The sequence below is a fragment of the Thermothelomyces thermophilus genome, chromosome 5, assembly GCF_000226095.1.
Source record: "Thermothelomyces thermophilus ATCC 42464 chromosome 5, complete sequence".
Classification (NCBI taxonomy): Eukaryota; Fungi; Ascomycota; class Sordariomycetes; order Sordariales; family Chaetomiaceae; genus Thermothelomyces; species Thermothelomyces thermophilus.
Window position 1 is genome coordinate 188,287 of NC_016476.1, and position 16,686 is coordinate 204,972.

Genomic DNA, 16,686 nt, shown 5'->3' on the forward strand with positions numbered 1-16,686 from the left:
CCGCCGCCATCATGACAGATGATTTTCGGGCCTTGAGACGAAGGGAGGAAAAGTTGAAACACGAAACTCAAAGTTGAGCCATGCTCCTCTGAACTTCCACCATTGAAGTCGATCGACCAATTAATTGATGCCTAATTACAGATCCACGCGGGGCGCACGTTCTGTACTATGAGTAGCATGTTGCACCAGCGAGCAAACCAGGTTGCGGGCACATCGGCTCCACTCCAAAAGTTCCGGTTTGGCACAGACGCGAGTTTGTTTCAACTGCAAGGATGATAGAGTTGGTTGACCTGGCCAGTCGCTAGCTGACGGGAAACCTCTTTGAATACCTCAGATCTGGGGAATTGAATTGAAAGGCTGGTATTCTCTATTGACTCCTTGGTTGAGAATCCATTTCGAAATGATCAAGCAGTAATTATCAAGCAGTAATTCTGCTTCTATAGTAAGAGGGGCTGAGAGAGTTGACCTGGCCAGTGTTATCTGGTCAGATTAGATACATCACGTGATACTCGTTGAAGGCGGGGTTTTGTCAGGCCAAGTCTGGGGGGTAACTATGGTCAGGTCAAGCACTGGAACGCAGCCGCTAGAAAACCCCGGGTTAGACCTCCTCGGCGGCAAGTGACTGTCGGAACCCTTCCACTTCTGGCCCCCGATTTCATGCCATCTGCCAAAGTTCCATCCGGGAACTTTGGATCTGGAAACTGCTTATCCGTAATTCGCAGGATCCCATTGCTTTTCTGGCAGTGTTTCTGCGCGGTTGCGTTGCAATTTCCCGAGGTGTCGGCCCTCCAATCAAAAGTGCTGAGGATGGGCATTCCTCACCGGCGACCGGCCGGATCACCATACTTCCGAGTACCTATTCATTAGATGACCCCAATGACCCGACGTCAAAGAAGAAGCCAGGCCTTGCAGGCAGGGCTGTGTAACAATAAAACACTCAACAAAGAGCACACGTGAGGCAACCCGTTCGCATGTCACCCGCGGGTGGCTCGCGCTCTGGGCAGATTGATATAATAATTAATTATTAGTGCCTCCGGGAAGGGCAACTGCGAATATTCTCTAATATATACTGTGTATTTGCTGTTTGGCGCACGCTCCAACTCATCCAGTCGCTAGGTCGTTATAATCTGGCACTCCCATTTTGAAGGTCCTGCCATTCACGGAGCGTACAAGGAATGTAGGTGTCACCCTTGCCATTACGTGCAATCCAAAAGACCCCGTCCCCAGCCGTCATCCTGTCGGGGTCCACGCCCGCATGCTTCAGGGGCACCTTGTTTGGTTCTTATTGTGGGTCGAGGAGGGCTCCTGTACTCCGTACGTGGCGCAGAAATAGGGGGACCGCGAACCTCGGAAGCTGAGTTCGAGCATGCCCGAGACAACCCCCCTGATTAATACCAAGGGTCGCCGTCCCAGTCGTCAAAGTTGAAGTCGTCGTCCCACTTCACGTCGTCGTAGTGGTGCTGGACGGAGGCAAGGCTCGAGATGGTGTCTACAACGTGGCCCTGGAGAACCAAGCAGTTTCCGTCGTGGTTGTCATCGTCCTCCCAGGGGGGGACGCATGCGTCTTCCGAGGGTTGCCATGAGCATCCGACATGAGCGGCTGGGCGATCCTCTCAGCCGGCCCCCAGTCTGGGACCCAGGAGGGCAGTCCCGAGGTGCTGGGTTTCTTGAAGGGGAAGCATAGACCGAGCACGTCGAGATTTCCCGACACCTCGATCAACCTTCTCGTCACGTCTCGATAGACGTCCCGGTGAGGCAATCGATCGTCGGGCACGACCTCCAGGGCCTTGAGCCTGCCGTCGGCGAAGCCCAGGGCGGAGTAGAGCTTGTCTCTAGGGTCGGTGGCGTGACGGTGCCGGGTACGGAGCAGGTATGAGAGCAGCTCGTCGGCCGGATTGGGATTCGCGACGGCATTGGCTTGTTTCCGAATGGCCTGCACCTCCCAAAAGGGAGTGGTAGGCGGGTCGAAGTAGTTGCCGAATATCGGATGCTCGAATTCGCGATGCCCAATGCCGCTCCGTGGCGCACGGCGGAGCAGAAGATGTCCTAGTCGACCTGGTAGCGGCCGCTGACCAGCAGCGCCCGCTTAGCCAGGACGATTTCTTGGGCCGTCCATGCCCTCCGCCACCACTGATGGTCGAAGAAGATGTACTCCATGGACGCGTCGGTGCGGAACTTTCCGAACACTTCCCCCTTTTGATACTCGGCCTTCCTGCTCGGATCCTTCTCGACCGCGGCCGCGTCCTCCCGGAGCGTGACGCTTGGGGCCATTGCGACTGGGGCATACCTGGTGTATGAGAAAACTGGAAGCAAAATTGCCATTGAAATGGCAGTGGAATTCGCCAGAGCGAGCCTTCGCGCAAACCATGACGGCGCTTCATCACTCGTGCGACTCCAGTTAAACAACCTTGGGGTCATGCTTGCAAGCAGGTACGAACGAAAGGGCGAGATGGCCGACCTAGAAGAAGCGTCGTTGTGCTTTTACAACGCTTGGCGTTGTCAAACCGCTAATCCCTTCCATCGAATTCAGCCAGCTGCCCGATGTCTTCCTCTGTTTGCTGCCCAAGCAAAAATCGGCACCGCAATTGATCTCGGACAAGATGTTATCGACCTCCTTCCGGCCGTAAGCACGAAGCTCCTCGACCGCAGTGACCAGCAGTTCGTCATGTCGACCTTTGCTGGCGTCGCTTTTGATGTTTGCGCCATCCCCCTTGCGTACAATGGGCCGGCCGACGCCCTTGAGTACCTCGAGAAAGGCCGTCGTGTCATCATTGGCCAGCTTGTAGATGCCCGGAGCGACATTTCGTCCTTGGAACAGCAGCACCCCGATATCGCCCGCCGATATATGCAACTCCGGGATGACGTCAAGAGCAAGTTCTGAAAGTAATGCAGGTGTGGAGTGACTAACCTGTTCTTCACACATGACAACACACCTGCTTGCGAATCGTCTACTGGAAATTGCAGGTATAAAAGGAAAAAGGTTATATAAGTTCTCATTGATGCTTCGAACTTTGGCAACTCTTCATTTCTTAATGCCCAAAACAGGCATCGTTAGCACTCCCTCTCGAAAATTCAACAGAATCCCTTACTCTTTTGGTAGCCCATCAAAGACTTACCCGATTTGGAAGATGGCATCAACAGCGCCCGAGTCTGAGCAGCTTCTCAAAACCCGCTTCGCCGACCTCAACAGAGCCTTCGACACAGTATCCCCCAAGGTCGCCCTCTCCTGCGCGTTTCTTGGGTCACCGTAGTCACACATCCAGACAATCCAGAACACCATCAGCAAGGGCTCCATGCTGCTCTTCACCCTCGAAGCCCGCATCAACGTGAACGGGAGCTGGGACACGGCGAGCGAACGGCTGGGCCAGCCCGGGCTCTGTTTCCTGGATGAGGCAAACAAGGCTCTCAAGAGCTTGGACGGAAATATCGACAATGGGGGACACGGAGAGCTGCACACTGCTGGCCGGTGATACTACCGCTCTGGCAGGCAGTGATGCGATGGACAGGAGGCTGTTACAGGCTGGCGCTGCTTGCCAAGAGATGGATGAAAGAGGCTTGTCTGGCATATCTGGGTGAGCTGCCGGATGGAGAGAGGGCCACGTCCACAAAAAGAGGATCGTAGCCAAGCTAGAAGACTAACTCGAAGCCTTCGGGCGCGGAAGTGCGGGTAGTCGCAGTGGGATAACCGGAGTGTTCAACACTTAGAAGAGAAACGACCGGGCATTCATATCACTGTTCCAGCAAGGTTATGGGCGAAGTCCGCGTTAGGAGTCTCACGAGATCAGCTAGGAGTCTCGCTGGGTTTGGGAGCAGAGTACCTTACCTAGTAGTTTTCGGGCTGGCCCTATGTCAGAACATACCTGTCATTAAAACCTTGACCTTGCCATCAGCATCGTTTGCAATGAATAGAGTATTAATTAGTTCCCAGGTTTTGAATCATCGTAGCACGCTGATATGTGAAAACAAAACGGAGATGAAGCGATGGGAGAGTGTCTTTCTTATTCCTTGTTTATTTCCGGTTTTGCCTTTCTTGGTGCCTCTTTCCGTCCGGTGCATTCAAATCCCAGGCATTGAGGTCTTCAGCCGAAGAGAACATAACAAAACTTGAATAGAACGCGCGAGATGTGGGTCTAATATGCAAGAACACAATAAGCAGCGGGGCCCGGATCTACGGGGCAAGTGCGCTGGCGCCATGCAACGGCCACTCTGATCATTCCGTTTGGTCAAGGGCTCGACAACCAGAGAGTCGAGATAAAATTGGACTGACCCGACCATGTGGTTCCCGTCTTGCGGCTTCGAAACTGGCCAACCTTATCCACGATCCGGGTCGTGGTTGGGTCTGATAGGTACATGTAATTTGCCTCCACTGGAGCACGCATTGTCAAGTGCTGACATCTGCTCTTCATTGGATGGTTGGCTCCTTCTCAGAGAAAGTCCACCAAAACTGGGTTGAGGAGACTGAATAAACGAACCAGAAGAGTTGGGGCACCAATGCCTCAGGTTATCAGGCGCCGGTTGCTAGAAACCACGTCTGCCTCGAAACACGAGCTGAAGGGGCCTTATAAGAGTGCCAGTGCCTGCCTGGTCAGTACTGGGGTGGAACATACTTGCGAGCCTGCTCTTGAAATGTTTTGATTCTTCAAGTAATTAGAGAGTAAACACCCTTCGTTTTCTCCTTCTGTTGCTCCAGGCGACTGAACAGATCTAACCTGAACAGACCTGTTGTTCAGTAGAAACTTCGGATGGAAACAGGTCGCCCGGGACGACAATAAATACCAACTTCCTCACCTTCTCCCTCATCCAATTCCTCTCTTCCTCACAACTTCTTCGCTCAGCTTCTGCAGTCTGCGATCGTTCACACTTGCCATCTCAGCAATTCCATCTCACCATCTTTGCTGTCTCGCAGAGTCGCGCGCAGTACGTAGGCAACTCAATTGAACCTCTTCAGCTCGCATTTCATCTCTGGATTTTAACTACCTCTTCTTCCCATTTTTTTCATACCCTTTTTCCCGCAGTGGTCGCTCTACCTCAACCCACAACCGACCAAGCCATCTCCAACAACAGTAATCTCGACTTTCCATCTCAGGCTTAGATGCCATCAATTTCATCGATTCCATCAAGAATTCCATCACTTTTCACAACTCTTCATCCAGGTAGGTAAGAAAAAAGACAAAATAGTCGCATCCTCCCATCATCGCATCTCCTCCAGGGGAGTCCGCAAGTGGCGACAGGGCACCAGCTCCACAAGGCTGAGAGCATGACAACGATCATCGCGAGAGCGCCGGACCTGGCTCATTCTAGGACCCAGACCCTTGGCTGCTTGCCCCATCGTCTCCCCGAAACACCCCACCTTCTTACCCACCAGCTCTGACCACTTGCTCCATCACCTCGGTTGCCGACGCGCTCAAAATTTTCCCCTTCGACGTCGCGTAATTTAAACAAATTGTTTGCAAGCTCACCTCACATCATGACCGGCCGACTGACGAGATGATGAACACAGACCAGACGGAACCGACAGTCGCAATGGAGACGGCGGTTGCTGTCGAGAATCTCTCTCCCCTGGCCGTCGCCCGCCGGCCCATGGGCGCGGTCTTCACCACTGGCCCCTTCAAGCCCATCTCCCAGGGCTTCTCGCTCTTCTTTGAGGCCCTGCTCTCCGCCGTTGCCCTCGGCAATGCCGACACCTTGGAGACGCTGGCTCACCTTGACGTCTCCACCGTCTCATCCATTTCTGAAAACGAAGACGACAAAGGCGTTCCCGCCTTCAGCAAGCCTTCTACTTCCCACCAGACGCCCGTTCCGGAGATCTCCGCTTGTCCGGCGGTGGAGACTCCTGGCCCAGTCGACTCGGCCATCATCAAGGAAGACAATGAGGCTGCCGCAACCATCACTCTGCGCAATGAAGACAGCCAGGGCATGAACGCCGAGTCCCCTACAGTTACTGCCGTCACCCAAGACGTCATCGCATCTCAGCAGGCCGAGACCGCCCTCGCTTGCACCGAGGACAGCACTGCGCCTGTCGATGCTTCGCTCCCTGACATCACTCGCGATGCTGAGCCTGTCATTGATGAGGCCGAGGGTTCTACTAGCATTGCCGTTGCCTGTGCCACCGAGGAGCAGCACGATGCTTCCGAGGTCGACTTGATTGTTTCTGAAGGCGAGGCCGTCGCCGCTGCTGAGTGCACTCTGGACGCTGAGGTTCAGGTCACCGACAACGTCTCCGATGAGACTCAGCACACCGAGTCCCCGAAGGAGGACTCCGTTTGCGTTGTCTCTGAGGGCGTAACTGATACTGTCACTTCTGCTGTTGATACACTTGATAACTCCCTTAACTCTTCCATCGAGGCTGCCAAAGTCTCTGACGTCACCTCGGCAGCTGCCGGACTCGATAACATTGAGGACACCTCGGCAGCAGAAGTCTCGGTCAAACTGGACATTGAAAGCAACCCCGCTGACAAGCCAGAGGCCGTTGCTACCCAGGACATCACATCCGCTCCAGAGAACATCTCTCATCAGGACTTCATCGAGGACTCCGAGAGTGTCGCCAAGGATGTCATCGAGGACATCGTTGTCAGCAGCAATGAAAACCTTGACACCAATGCCGACGTTGCCGTTGAGGCTACGGATGAGGAGCTGACCCAGATCAGCGATGTCGAGTCCATGGAGACCATTTCCGACGAAGGGGACGAAGAGCCGATGCCACTTCCTGTCTTCCCTCTCATCCTCGAGGACGATTTCGATGCTCCCGTCTCCAGCACCTTCCAGGCTGGTCTAGAACTGCTTATGGAGATCGACACTACCTGGTGCGTCCCTCAGATCGTCGAAAAGGGCAAGTCGGAGCGCGAGCGTGTCCGCGAGAGGCTCGCCAATCGGTCGACTGCGCAGTTCAACCTCCAGAACCTGCGTCTCGAGAAGGCCGCCCTTGCACTCACCATCAACGGCGGCCCTGTGCACGCGCAGCCCTCGCGCAAGGTGGCAGCGCTTCCGACGCGCGTCCCTCCTGCGAAGCGCGACATTGCAGTGCCTGAAACCAAGGATGGCTTCGCTCAGACCGAGGTTGCGGACGCCCCAGCCCGCAATCACTCGCGCAGCACCTCGGCAAGCAGCTCCGCGTCCAAGATTTCTGCAGATGCAGTCTTCGACAGCGCGCCCTGCCCTGGAACGCCGGTGACGGAATACACAGGCACACCGACCAAAGAGGTCCAGTCACATGCCGCCGCCTCTTCCGATGGAAAGGTCGTCCCTCAACAGGTTTCGAGGGACGACAAGATTAACAACACCATCGGAATCGCAAAGGAGACAGAATCGCTCCACACTCCCGCCACAGTCTCCCGAGACGTGGATGAGACCAGGAACTAGGACATTGTGGCCTCATTCCCCGTTCCCGGACGAGAATGGCGCGACACAGAACTTGACTTCGCGGTCCTCTCCGACGGCCGCATCCTCTACCACTACCCTCAGGACAACCTCTTCCTGAAGCTCACCATAGCCGACTACGAGCAGTACCGCGCCGCCTACCCGGACGGCCCCACCATGGATCTGCACTTCCTCGCCCGCGATGAGGACGAGGACTTAGAAGAAGAGGAGGACGTTGACGACGACGCCAGCTCGGCCTTCATCTCGAATCCGGACGAGATTGACGAGGACGCCGCTGCCGGGGACGCCTCTGCCGAACTCTTTGCGCGCCCGCCCACCCCGGCGCTCGAGAACCACGACGCCGGCAGCATCGAGATTGTGTTCGGCTACGATGACGGCGACGACGACGCGCAAGACGGTCCTGCCGACGCCGACGCCGACCCCCACCCCGCTGCCGGACCCGCCAGCCTCTCCTCTCCTCTTCCCCGCGAGGACGACACGCCCGGTGACGCCACCCGCGACGACAGCGGCGAATTCTCTCGCTTCGAGGACGAGGCCGACGACTTCGCCCTCGACTACCCGACCTCGCCCTACCACGCGCGCGCCACCCCGCTGTCCTGGACCGGCTTGGAGGAGACGGCGTGGGGGCTCCAGTCGTACGTCTGCCCGCGCGATGGCACGCTGGCGCTGTGGCGCGAGCGGGCGGCGGCCAGCGGTGCCTCGGCCGGGATGCTGGCGCGGTGCACCTGGGTCGCACACGCGGACCGGAACCGGGTCGTGGCGGCTGCCCCCGCCGCATCAGGGGTGCCGGAGCTGAAGTTGACGACGCCCGAGGGCGAGGAGCTCTGGTTAGACGACGAGTTCACCGGGTACACGCCCGGGTCGGACGTGTTCGACTTCTCTCGCGCCGAGTACGGCCACCGGTGCACGGACGACTGCATCCCCTTCTTTGACGAGTTCGGGTGGGAGTGCTTCCCCGAGTCGGAGCGGGTGCGGCTGCTGCGCGAGGAGGAGGCAGAGGAGCAACAGCGGCAGCAGCAGCAGCAGCAGCAACTGGAAGAGCGTCAGAACACGGAGAGGTTGGACATCGTGGATGGTGGTGGGAAGGTGCGGCAGACGTGTGCGCGCCGGGTGCTGGAGGCGATCCCCGAAGAAGACGAGGACGGCGTCGAGGAGCGCCAGGTCTCGTCGTCGAGCGCAATTGCCGACGACGACGACGAGGACGACGAAATGGAGAATGCGTCCAGCGATGACGAGTCGGACTTGAGCGAGATTGACACGGACATGCTGGCCAGGATTGCGCGCATGGTGCAGCAGGGGTCGCTGGTGCTCGAGGAGATCGCGGCCGAGAACGAGAGGGACAAGGAGCTCGAGGCGGAGCACAACGGGGCCGCCGCCGGGGAGGAGGAAAAGGCCCCGAAGATGGAGAATGCTCGGACGGAGGAGAAGGTGTCGTTCTGGGACCGGGATCCCACTTACATCTCCAACATGCGTTGGTCAGACATGATGGATGAGGAAGAGGCCTCGAACGACGACAAGGTGTCGTTCTGGGACCGGGATCCTACCTACATCTCCAACATGCGTTGGTCGGACATCATGGACGAGGAGGAAGAGGAGTACTGAGGAGCGCCTGAACCCGGACCATCGAGAACTGCTGGGTTCCTTGTACAGTTCTGTAAGGGTATGTACATCGGGAGGATCTGGGCATGTAAGCATCGTTAATGGTTTGTGCTTGGGACAGACAGGCGTTGTGGGATTCTTGGCCCTGGTTTGGTTTTTTTTTTTTTTTTTTTTCGGATTTTGTACGGTATACAGTTCATGTCCCGTTGGGGATAGACGGATAATGAGGGCAACCTCGTTGACTGCGACTGCGCAACATATTTAGAGAGAGAAGACAAATAATATCTCTTACTACATCACCAGCAGATCGGCGTCATTGGCAAACTCGAACCATCCATTTCGTGATCAACTCAACTCCTGCGCTAAATCGTGTTGGTAATTAAGGACATGGATTAACTATCTAATTATTCGTCCACCAAGCTCCTCCACCCCGCGTCCCGGACGAACACTCAGCCCAGCTTGGGCATCTTGTCCTTGTGTCCCTCCGGCGACGACCGGCCGGACCTCTTGGCAGACGTCTTGTTCTTACGACCCGCGGGCGGCGACTCGCTCGACTTCCTCACGCGCTGAGCCCTACGGGACCGCAGATGGTTGGTGTCGCGCTCCATACGCGCTCTCCGGAGTTCAAGCCTGCGAGCGTGTGAAAAAAGGGAGCGTTAGTCATTTAATTAGCGACAAGGTGATAATTAATAATGTCCTGCAGGAAGGACCACCAAATTTTCTAAAACCGGCCTTGGGAACGGAACTACTTACGATAACTGCGCAAGATCGGGGAACATGGCCGGGTCCTTGGCAGTTCCACTGCTACCATCACCGGGGCCCGTTTCCGGCCCTTGATGGACATTCGGCCGAGCACCTTCCAGAGGGTGGCCTCCTCTTTCTCCTCCTCCCCCGTGGCCTCTCTGAGCGCCGTTGTCGGCCGATAGCGAGATCGAAGAGCTCGTGCCGCCGCAGCTGTTGCGCTCGTCGCTCCCTTGCCGGGCATCATCATAGCGGAGACGGCCGAGGGCGAGCTGTTCGTGGGTTTGGGCCTCGGTAAGATACCGGTGGAGCGGGCCGGCGGCAGCGGGCTCAAGCCTGTCGTGCTCGGTTTTGTTGTCTTGGGGCGAGCTGACGGCATCGTCGTTTTCCTCCTCCTCCTCCTCCTCTTGGCTACGATCCGGGGCTGGCGTGCTCGAAGCATTGCCGATCGATGGCCCGGGACACTGGAAGGCACAACACGAGATAGCCAGCAGCAGTGCCTCGTGGCGCTCGTGGCTGTGGACGTATCGCCCGACGGCGAAGGGCCGGTCCGTGTTCGATGCCCAGCTCGAGTTGGTGGAGACATCCGGAGAGGCCGGTGGCGAGTCGTTGTCGAGGGCGATGGCGGCGCCGTCGAGTGAGTCTTCTGGGGTGATGCTGGTAAAGGCGTGGCCCGGCGACCGCGGCTCGGTCTCGGTGCGGTCTGCCGACAAGCCCTGAGACCCCGGCGGCCTCTCCGGCAAGCTGTCAAGGGGTCAACATTAGGAAGAATGTCAGTGTAGGATGTGTGTTGTTCAACCTGCCTCGTATGCAGTGCTTGGTGGGACGGAAAGCCTACGGACGACAGGCTGATCGTGCTCTGGCTGGGGGACCTCGCGTGGGAAGCGATGGAATTATCTCGGCTGTGTCCAATGCCAAAGAACTCGATTGGATCAAATGCGGCCATTGAGTCGGGCGCTGTAGGGACCGTTGTTTGGGGCAATGGAGATGGCACGACTTGAAGCTGTATAGTGAGATCATGGGAGGGCAAGCGAAAGGAGGCCACGAGCCCACGAAGAGATGGCACCGCGTCAGCGGGACAGAATCGGGCCCATGGATATACATTCGTTGGGAACCTAACGAGGCTGCCGTAAACGATCCCGAATGGACATGAAGATTGGCCAGTTCAGCTCTACCCTTTCCTCTTCCCCTCGGCTCCTCCCCCCTCTCCTCTTCCTTACATGAGTGCATGGCCCCCGGGACCAATTGAACGGAAGAGGCGGGAGGACCTGAACCGAACTGTCGGGTCAGCCCACAAATTTTTTTTTTTTTTTTCCGTACACTACTTGAAGGCGGCCAATGGGCCCCAACACGATCCAACTCCCTCCCACTTGCCGGCCGTGCGCGGACCGCTTTTGTGGTGGCGTGAGCCGGCTGGTGTAACCGCAGGGAAAAAGAAAGAATGAGCGGTTTACCCTGCCGATCAACATCCCGGTTAGTCCAGCTGGTTGACGTGACTCCGGGAAGGATGTTGACTCCGCCATAATTAGCGGAGAGACTGCCGGTGAACTCTGTGCGAAAAGCATCGCGGCGTAACCGTTCTGATCCGGGTCCCGGCTTAGCGCAGCTCGGCAAAGCTTGGCTGCATCTTCCTCGTCGAGTAAGCCAATAGGAGTGCCTGTCAGCAGCTGCGGGACGGCGCTATCTTCGGTGCCACAGTCCCGGGACAGGACATGATGGCGCCAGCTGAGTGGTACACGAAATCCCCCGCTGTGCTTGATGCGACTCTGCTGCAGTATCACAGCCCCGCCGTCAGAGTTTCCGGCGGGCTGGGACTGGCGGTTCCCCCTAGTACGGAGGGAAAGGATGCAACTCCACCGTGAGCCGTAGTACGACGTTGTTATTTACGCGGGCGTGCTGTTGGATCCCCTGAATTTGTGAATTTGCTGATGTATTATGTATTATCCCCCCAAGTGTTCTCGACCCCAACTGGCCCGCTTGGCCAAAAAAAGAGGCCGAACAGTGTGCTATGGCGACCCGGGCAATGCGTTGCTGGATATTAGACGGAGTGGGTTTCGGGCCTGGTAATAGCTCCCTCGTTGAGAGACGCTGCGAGACAGTTCTCCGGGGGTTGCACAGGACGCTGCATTTCAATGGTTTCGTAGAGGTCGGTTTGCCCGGGGCGCAGTTACAAGCTGGAAAGTTCGTTAATTAGACTTGAAAAAGAACGGTGTCGAGCCATAAATACCTTCGGTATAAAGCAACCCTGAAACCTCGTTTGATCCAAAACAAGAGCTCGTGGACAAACCGAAAGCCGAAGACACCGCGCATCGTTACTCCATAGGAGAGTTGGAAACCCCCCATTGAACACTCGTTCGTCCTGCAGACAACTGAGGAAACAGGAAGTTACCAGCCGCAAAGGGCAGCATAAAACTAACAGCCTCCACCTCCACCACAGCCACCTCCGCCGCCACTTCCACCACCTCCTCCACCACCACAACCAGCGCCGCATCCACCTCCTCCGCTGCAGCCAGCCCCTGAGGATAGGTCAGTAACTACCTCTTCTATGTATACCTGCAGAGCGGCCAAAAGTTACGCCGGTCACACAGAGGAGCAAAAGGAAGAAGAAGGACGAAACAAGATTAGGAAAACACGAAAACTATTCACCTGAGTAACCACCGCACCCGCCTCCCTGGGGCACCCCGCAAGCGCCGGCCGCGACGCCGCCTCCGCACGTGCCGGCCACGCACGCCGCGTGCGCGCCGGCGCCGCACAGCGCCAGGTATCCGGGGTACCACCCGTAGTACAGCCCCGGCGTCCACCAGAGCGGGTAGACGTAGGGCGCCGCGTAGGCGTACGGGTAGCCCCAGTGGTCGTAGTAGACGTCCTCCCGCCGGGGCGGCTCGCGGCCCTTCTTCCTCGCGCGGGCGCGTGCCTTGGCCAACGCCGTGTCGAGCCGCAGCCGGTAGTTCTCCTCCCTAATCTTACCGATGAAGGCGATGCTGCTCCAGGGCTGGGCGGAAAGGATTGTCGGGTCGGGTTTTGAGAGGACCGCCGGGTGGGCCGATATGTGTGCCGAGGAAGAAGGGGGATCTAATAGAAAAGAAAGAAGAGAAAGAAGAAAGACATCATCAGGTTAGCATCCGGGGCTGCGTGGTGGGTCATAACTATAGTGATAGGAGATAAATGCAGGAAGAAGGGGAAGAGGGGAGGGAGGATGACGACGAGGACAACGACAACGTACGCAGAGAGGCGGCGCCCGAGGCGTGGAAGGATTCGGCTACTGCACCACGGGTTAGCTGGATGGATAATAGACTAGACGGAACATTATGCTTTGCCTTGGGAGATGGTCGCACTCTTTTCTTGTCTGGACAGGCCAAGGACACGTCCGACGCTGCTGATATGCGAGGAACGGACGGCTGCACCATGTCAGAGTTAGTCACACACCAGTCAAAGAAAAGGGGGGGAGGGCGTTGGGAACAACCCGGAGAACTTACACTCGCAATACCAACAGGTGCACTCGCTGTACACCTCGCCGTACAACTCCTGGTACATTTTGCTGGTCCACTCAAACTGCTCTCCCAGGGTGGTGCTGTCGATCTTGTCATCGTGGTCAATGAACCGCCCGGCGAGGTTCACCGTGTATTGGTAATAGCGGCCTGGGCTCAACTGGTGCGTGTGCCATGCGAGGTCGACATCCAAGGTCGGCACCGCGATCTTGCCGGGATTCCTGGCCATGATTTGCATGAACCTTTGGTACTTGACGATCAGCCGCGCCATCGTGTCACGCGCTGTCGGACTATGCAGCCAGTCCAACTGGCACATCTTCTCGACAAAGATGCCCTGCCGCATGACGGCGGCGCCAAGTTCGAGCGCGAACGGGCCAAAATTCTCCCAGTAGCGCGACATCATCTTGCGGACCGCCATCCTCGATTTCGCGGGTAACCGAAACCATTCGGAGGGGGGGACCTGCTCAATTTCTCTGATGTTGTTTTTGTCTTTCATGACGTTGTCGATCATGGCGCGCACGTCTTTCATGCTTGGATTCGGGGTTCCCGAGACCATGAGGGTAGCTATGTTGCTCCTGATGAAGCCACAGCCGCTCTTGAGCAGCCTATTGGGGAATTCGTGGGCTGGCGGAACCCAGGGGGATGATGGCCGGGAGGGAGTACCGGTTATGGGGTCAAGCAGCGTCCCCGGCATGGGGCGGCCGATTGGACTAAGAAGAGCCCTGTGGTCCTGTACAAATTGAGCGGTCGCGAGGAGCTCCTTGCATACAATCATGTTGCAGCTCGGACAGGGGAACTGCAGATTGGCATCGCCGTAGCCGTTGCCTGGGTCGTAACTGTCGTCACCAGACCGGAATTGAGCCTGCTCCGGGAATTCGCACGTAGTCCATGTGATGTCGATCGAGGTGTTGCAGCGTGGGCATCTGATCGTCTTGGCCATGGGGTCCTGGGCGTTTTCCCAGGCAAGCCCAGTCTCGCGAGTCCAGCGTTGCACGTACTCGGCAGACACGGTGTAGTTGAACTCGCCGTCGATAACCTTGTTGATGAGATGCCACGGCATACCGGTGACCCAGAACCGCCTCAACCCGGCCAGCATGCAGTCTTCGAGGAAGGCGCGGGGGTTCAACATGTGCGTGTGCCATACCAGGAGGACATCTTGAGAAGCGGTTCAGCGGTAATTAAGAATAGGGGACACACAGCCGTGGGAGAAGAAAGCAGCTCACCAAGCGGGGGCAACATGTCTTCGCGCCAGGGCAGGATATCGTCGGGGTTAGAAGGGAACTCTGAATACCGGGGAGATCCAGCAACGCGCATGTCGTCCTCGGTAAGGGGCGCGCTCTGCTGCCATCTCATCACGGTCTTCCACCAGGTACGGTACCGATCGACAGCTCGAGCCACGAACAAGGCCCACCTCTTCTCGCGGATCTTGCTCAATATCGCCAGGTCCTTGTCTCCCATTCTGATCTCAATAGGTACTTCAGATTTCCCGTCTGCTCCCGCCGCTCTCCTTCGCATGTTCCCCGGATTCTGCCGTCCCATGCGCGCGGGGTCCAGGGTTCCCGCGTGAGAGTCCCACAGGCCCCAGAGGCCGTCGGTGAATCCGACATCTTCCTTCATCCACTGGAATGCGAACAGCAGCTTCAAATGGGCGAGACACATGTCCACACTGTCGAGGGGTAGGTTGGACGAGGCGAGACGGTCCAACGCCGCAATCGGACTGGCAGCCTCACCGCCCGGTGCATTTGGCACATTTGGAACATTTGGTGCATTCGATGAGGCCGAACTGCTCGTTCCAGGCTCGTATGCGGGCGGAGGTTCACGGTCCACCACCGAATTGTCGGCGTCGGGTGCTGGTGTGGTGTTGCTCGTCTCATCGTCGCCGTGACGCGAAGCCACCTTTCTGAAAATGAACAGTCGATTGGCAGGGGACATGCTTGACTGTGCGCTGTTGGGTTGCTGGCCTGCAAAGGCAAGTGGGGTTTTTGAGGTGCTTGCGCGGGTGCTTCCGAGTCTCTTGGCTGCCTGAGGTCAGGTAGGTAGGCAAGGGAAACTTGAATACCAGCCAGGTGCGGAACACCTCCAGGCTGCTTGTGGCAGCTGCCCGCGCTGTTTTTAGGTCGTTGTTCTTCGTAAGCGGACACGCGGAAGGAAGTCCCTAGCTCTGCAACACCTCCCGCTCCATTGAAGCCTGTGGGCGGGCTTGGGCGCCCTTATAGCCTACTATCCTGATCGTGGTTCCCTAACGGGAGCCGGTTCTCCGTTTTGGGTTCCGGCAAAGCCTCACCAAGCTTCCCAGAGCGGCTGTGTCTGCCTTGCGCTATCGGATCAGCCAACCATCTTCTAGCGCACTGTTCTTTCGCGAACCATTAGGTACATGGTGCATGTACATACATACGTATGAAGTATAATTGTAATTACACTCCATACGGCAGAGCCTCGCAGCAGGCGGACTGCAGCACCCATTCAGTCGTGGCTAGGTTGAGGCATGCACCCGCCAACGGACGACCGCGTGATTGGCATTGGGTTTCGCCCGCCCAGATTCGGGCTGACCTACCTGGCCTGTCACCTGTGTACTACATATGTACGGAGCGTAACGTACACTACATCGAGTCCTCATCCTCAAGGGGAGAGATCCTACATGTATGTACAAATCCCCACTTTTTGATCGAATGAGCTTGGCGCCAGCTTCAATTGGATTCGTCCACATGCAACTTCATATGCATTTAATTATCTTCCCTCCCCCCCCCCCCTCCAAGGTAGCAAGTTGGAATCAATCAAGGGATCTTTGATGCAAGGTTCCAAGCATCAGCCTCATCATCTGGAGAGCCTTCGCGAATCCGGGCGACCGCCTCCCCTACTTCCTCCGGGTCACAGATGGTTGGGGAATCGGGCATTAACTCGGTTCATCGCAGCTGTGATGCCGACGTTTGCAAGTGGCAACTTGCCCACGAAAAGCATCGAACGCTGTGTACGGAAGACAACTAGATGCTTCTACACTTCTTCGCTTGCCGCTCTTCGACTTGAACATTGAATGAACCGGCTGGCAAAGTCCCCGAGATTAAACCTGATAGGATGCTGCTCTGGTTTGCCTGCCCCTTCAAAACTGGTTCTTCATCCTCAGTCGCGGGATAATTAATGGTTGTTGCCTTAGGTAACTATCAGCGGCTACGAAAGCGATCAACTCTACTAGTTTTGTTCGGCTGCTACTATTGTCATTCGGAGTTCCTATTCAGATGAGTGTAAACACAAACTCCCCAGAGATGACCGAGTTCTGTTATTGCAATCGCATCCTCGCGCATTCACTCGAATGTCAGCCACAGGGTGTGGATACCCCGACAGTGCTGCTTGTTTTTGAGCAACTGGTTAATTACTTTATCTACTACTCTGTATTAACTAATTTCCGACCCCACGTCCCAGGCCTGACTCACCAGCAGACTGTCGCTCCAAAACACCGAGGATTATCGACAACGGCCCAGACGAC

The 16,686-nt window shown here is 56.8% G+C and overlaps 5 protein-coding genes across 5 annotated transcripts; 2 read left to right on the forward strand and 3 right to left on the reverse strand.

The window, feature by feature from the left end:
* Positions 1–1,388: 1,388 nt before the first annotated feature.
* Positions 1,389–2,271, reverse strand: MYCTH_2128593 (uncharacterized protein; the record flags this gene model as incomplete). The annotated part of the gene is made up of 3 exons (XM_003664728.1): positions 1,389–1,476; positions 1,557–1,990; positions 2,056–2,271. 3 exons carry the CDS (start codon positions 2,269–2,271, stop codon positions 1,389–1,391), a joined length of 738 nt encoding a protein of 245 aa, XP_003664776.1.
* A 55-nt stretch (positions 2,272–2,326) lies between these two features.
* On the forward strand, positions 2,327–2,881 carry MYCTH_2128594 (uncharacterized protein; the record flags this gene model as incomplete). The annotated part of the gene is made up of 3 exons (XM_003664729.1): positions 2,327–2,430; positions 2,531–2,553; positions 2,601–2,881. 3 exons carry the CDS (start codon positions 2,327–2,329, stop codon positions 2,879–2,881), a joined length of 408 nt encoding a protein of 135 aa, XP_003664777.1.
* A 2,453-nt stretch (positions 2,882–5,334) lies between these two features.
* On the forward strand, positions 5,335–7,446 carry MYCTH_2307916 (uncharacterized protein). Its single transcript, XM_003664730.1, has one exon. It carries the CDS (start codon positions 5,524–5,526, stop codon positions 7,357–7,359), a length of 1,836 nt encoding a protein of 611 aa, XP_003664778.1. The 5' UTR covers positions 5,335–5,523; the 3' UTR covers positions 7,360–7,446.
* A 2,753-nt stretch (positions 7,447–10,199) lies between these two features.
* Positions 10,200–10,663, reverse strand: MYCTH_2034916 (uncharacterized protein; the record flags this gene model as incomplete). Its single annotated transcript, XM_003664731.1, has 2 exons — positions 10,200–10,403; positions 10,478–10,663. Coding segments are annotated over 2 exons (390 nt in total), but the record flags the coding sequence as incomplete, so codon positions are not given.
* A 1,229-nt stretch (positions 10,664–11,892) lies between these two features.
* On the reverse strand, positions 11,893–15,363 carry MYCTH_2307917 (uncharacterized protein). The gene is made up of 6 exons (XM_003664732.1): positions 14,429–15,363; positions 13,194–14,360; positions 13,053–13,115; positions 12,941–12,979; positions 12,364–12,789; positions 11,893–12,233 (listed from the first exon to the last, which is right to left on the reverse strand). The coding sequence occupies exons 1-6, from the start codon at positions 15,135–15,137 to the stop codon at positions 12,130–12,132; spliced, it is 2,508 nt and encodes an 835-aa protein (XP_003664780.1). The 5' UTR covers positions 15,138–15,363; the 3' UTR covers positions 11,893–12,129.
* Between the last annotated feature and the right edge of the window lie 1,323 nt (positions 15,364–16,686).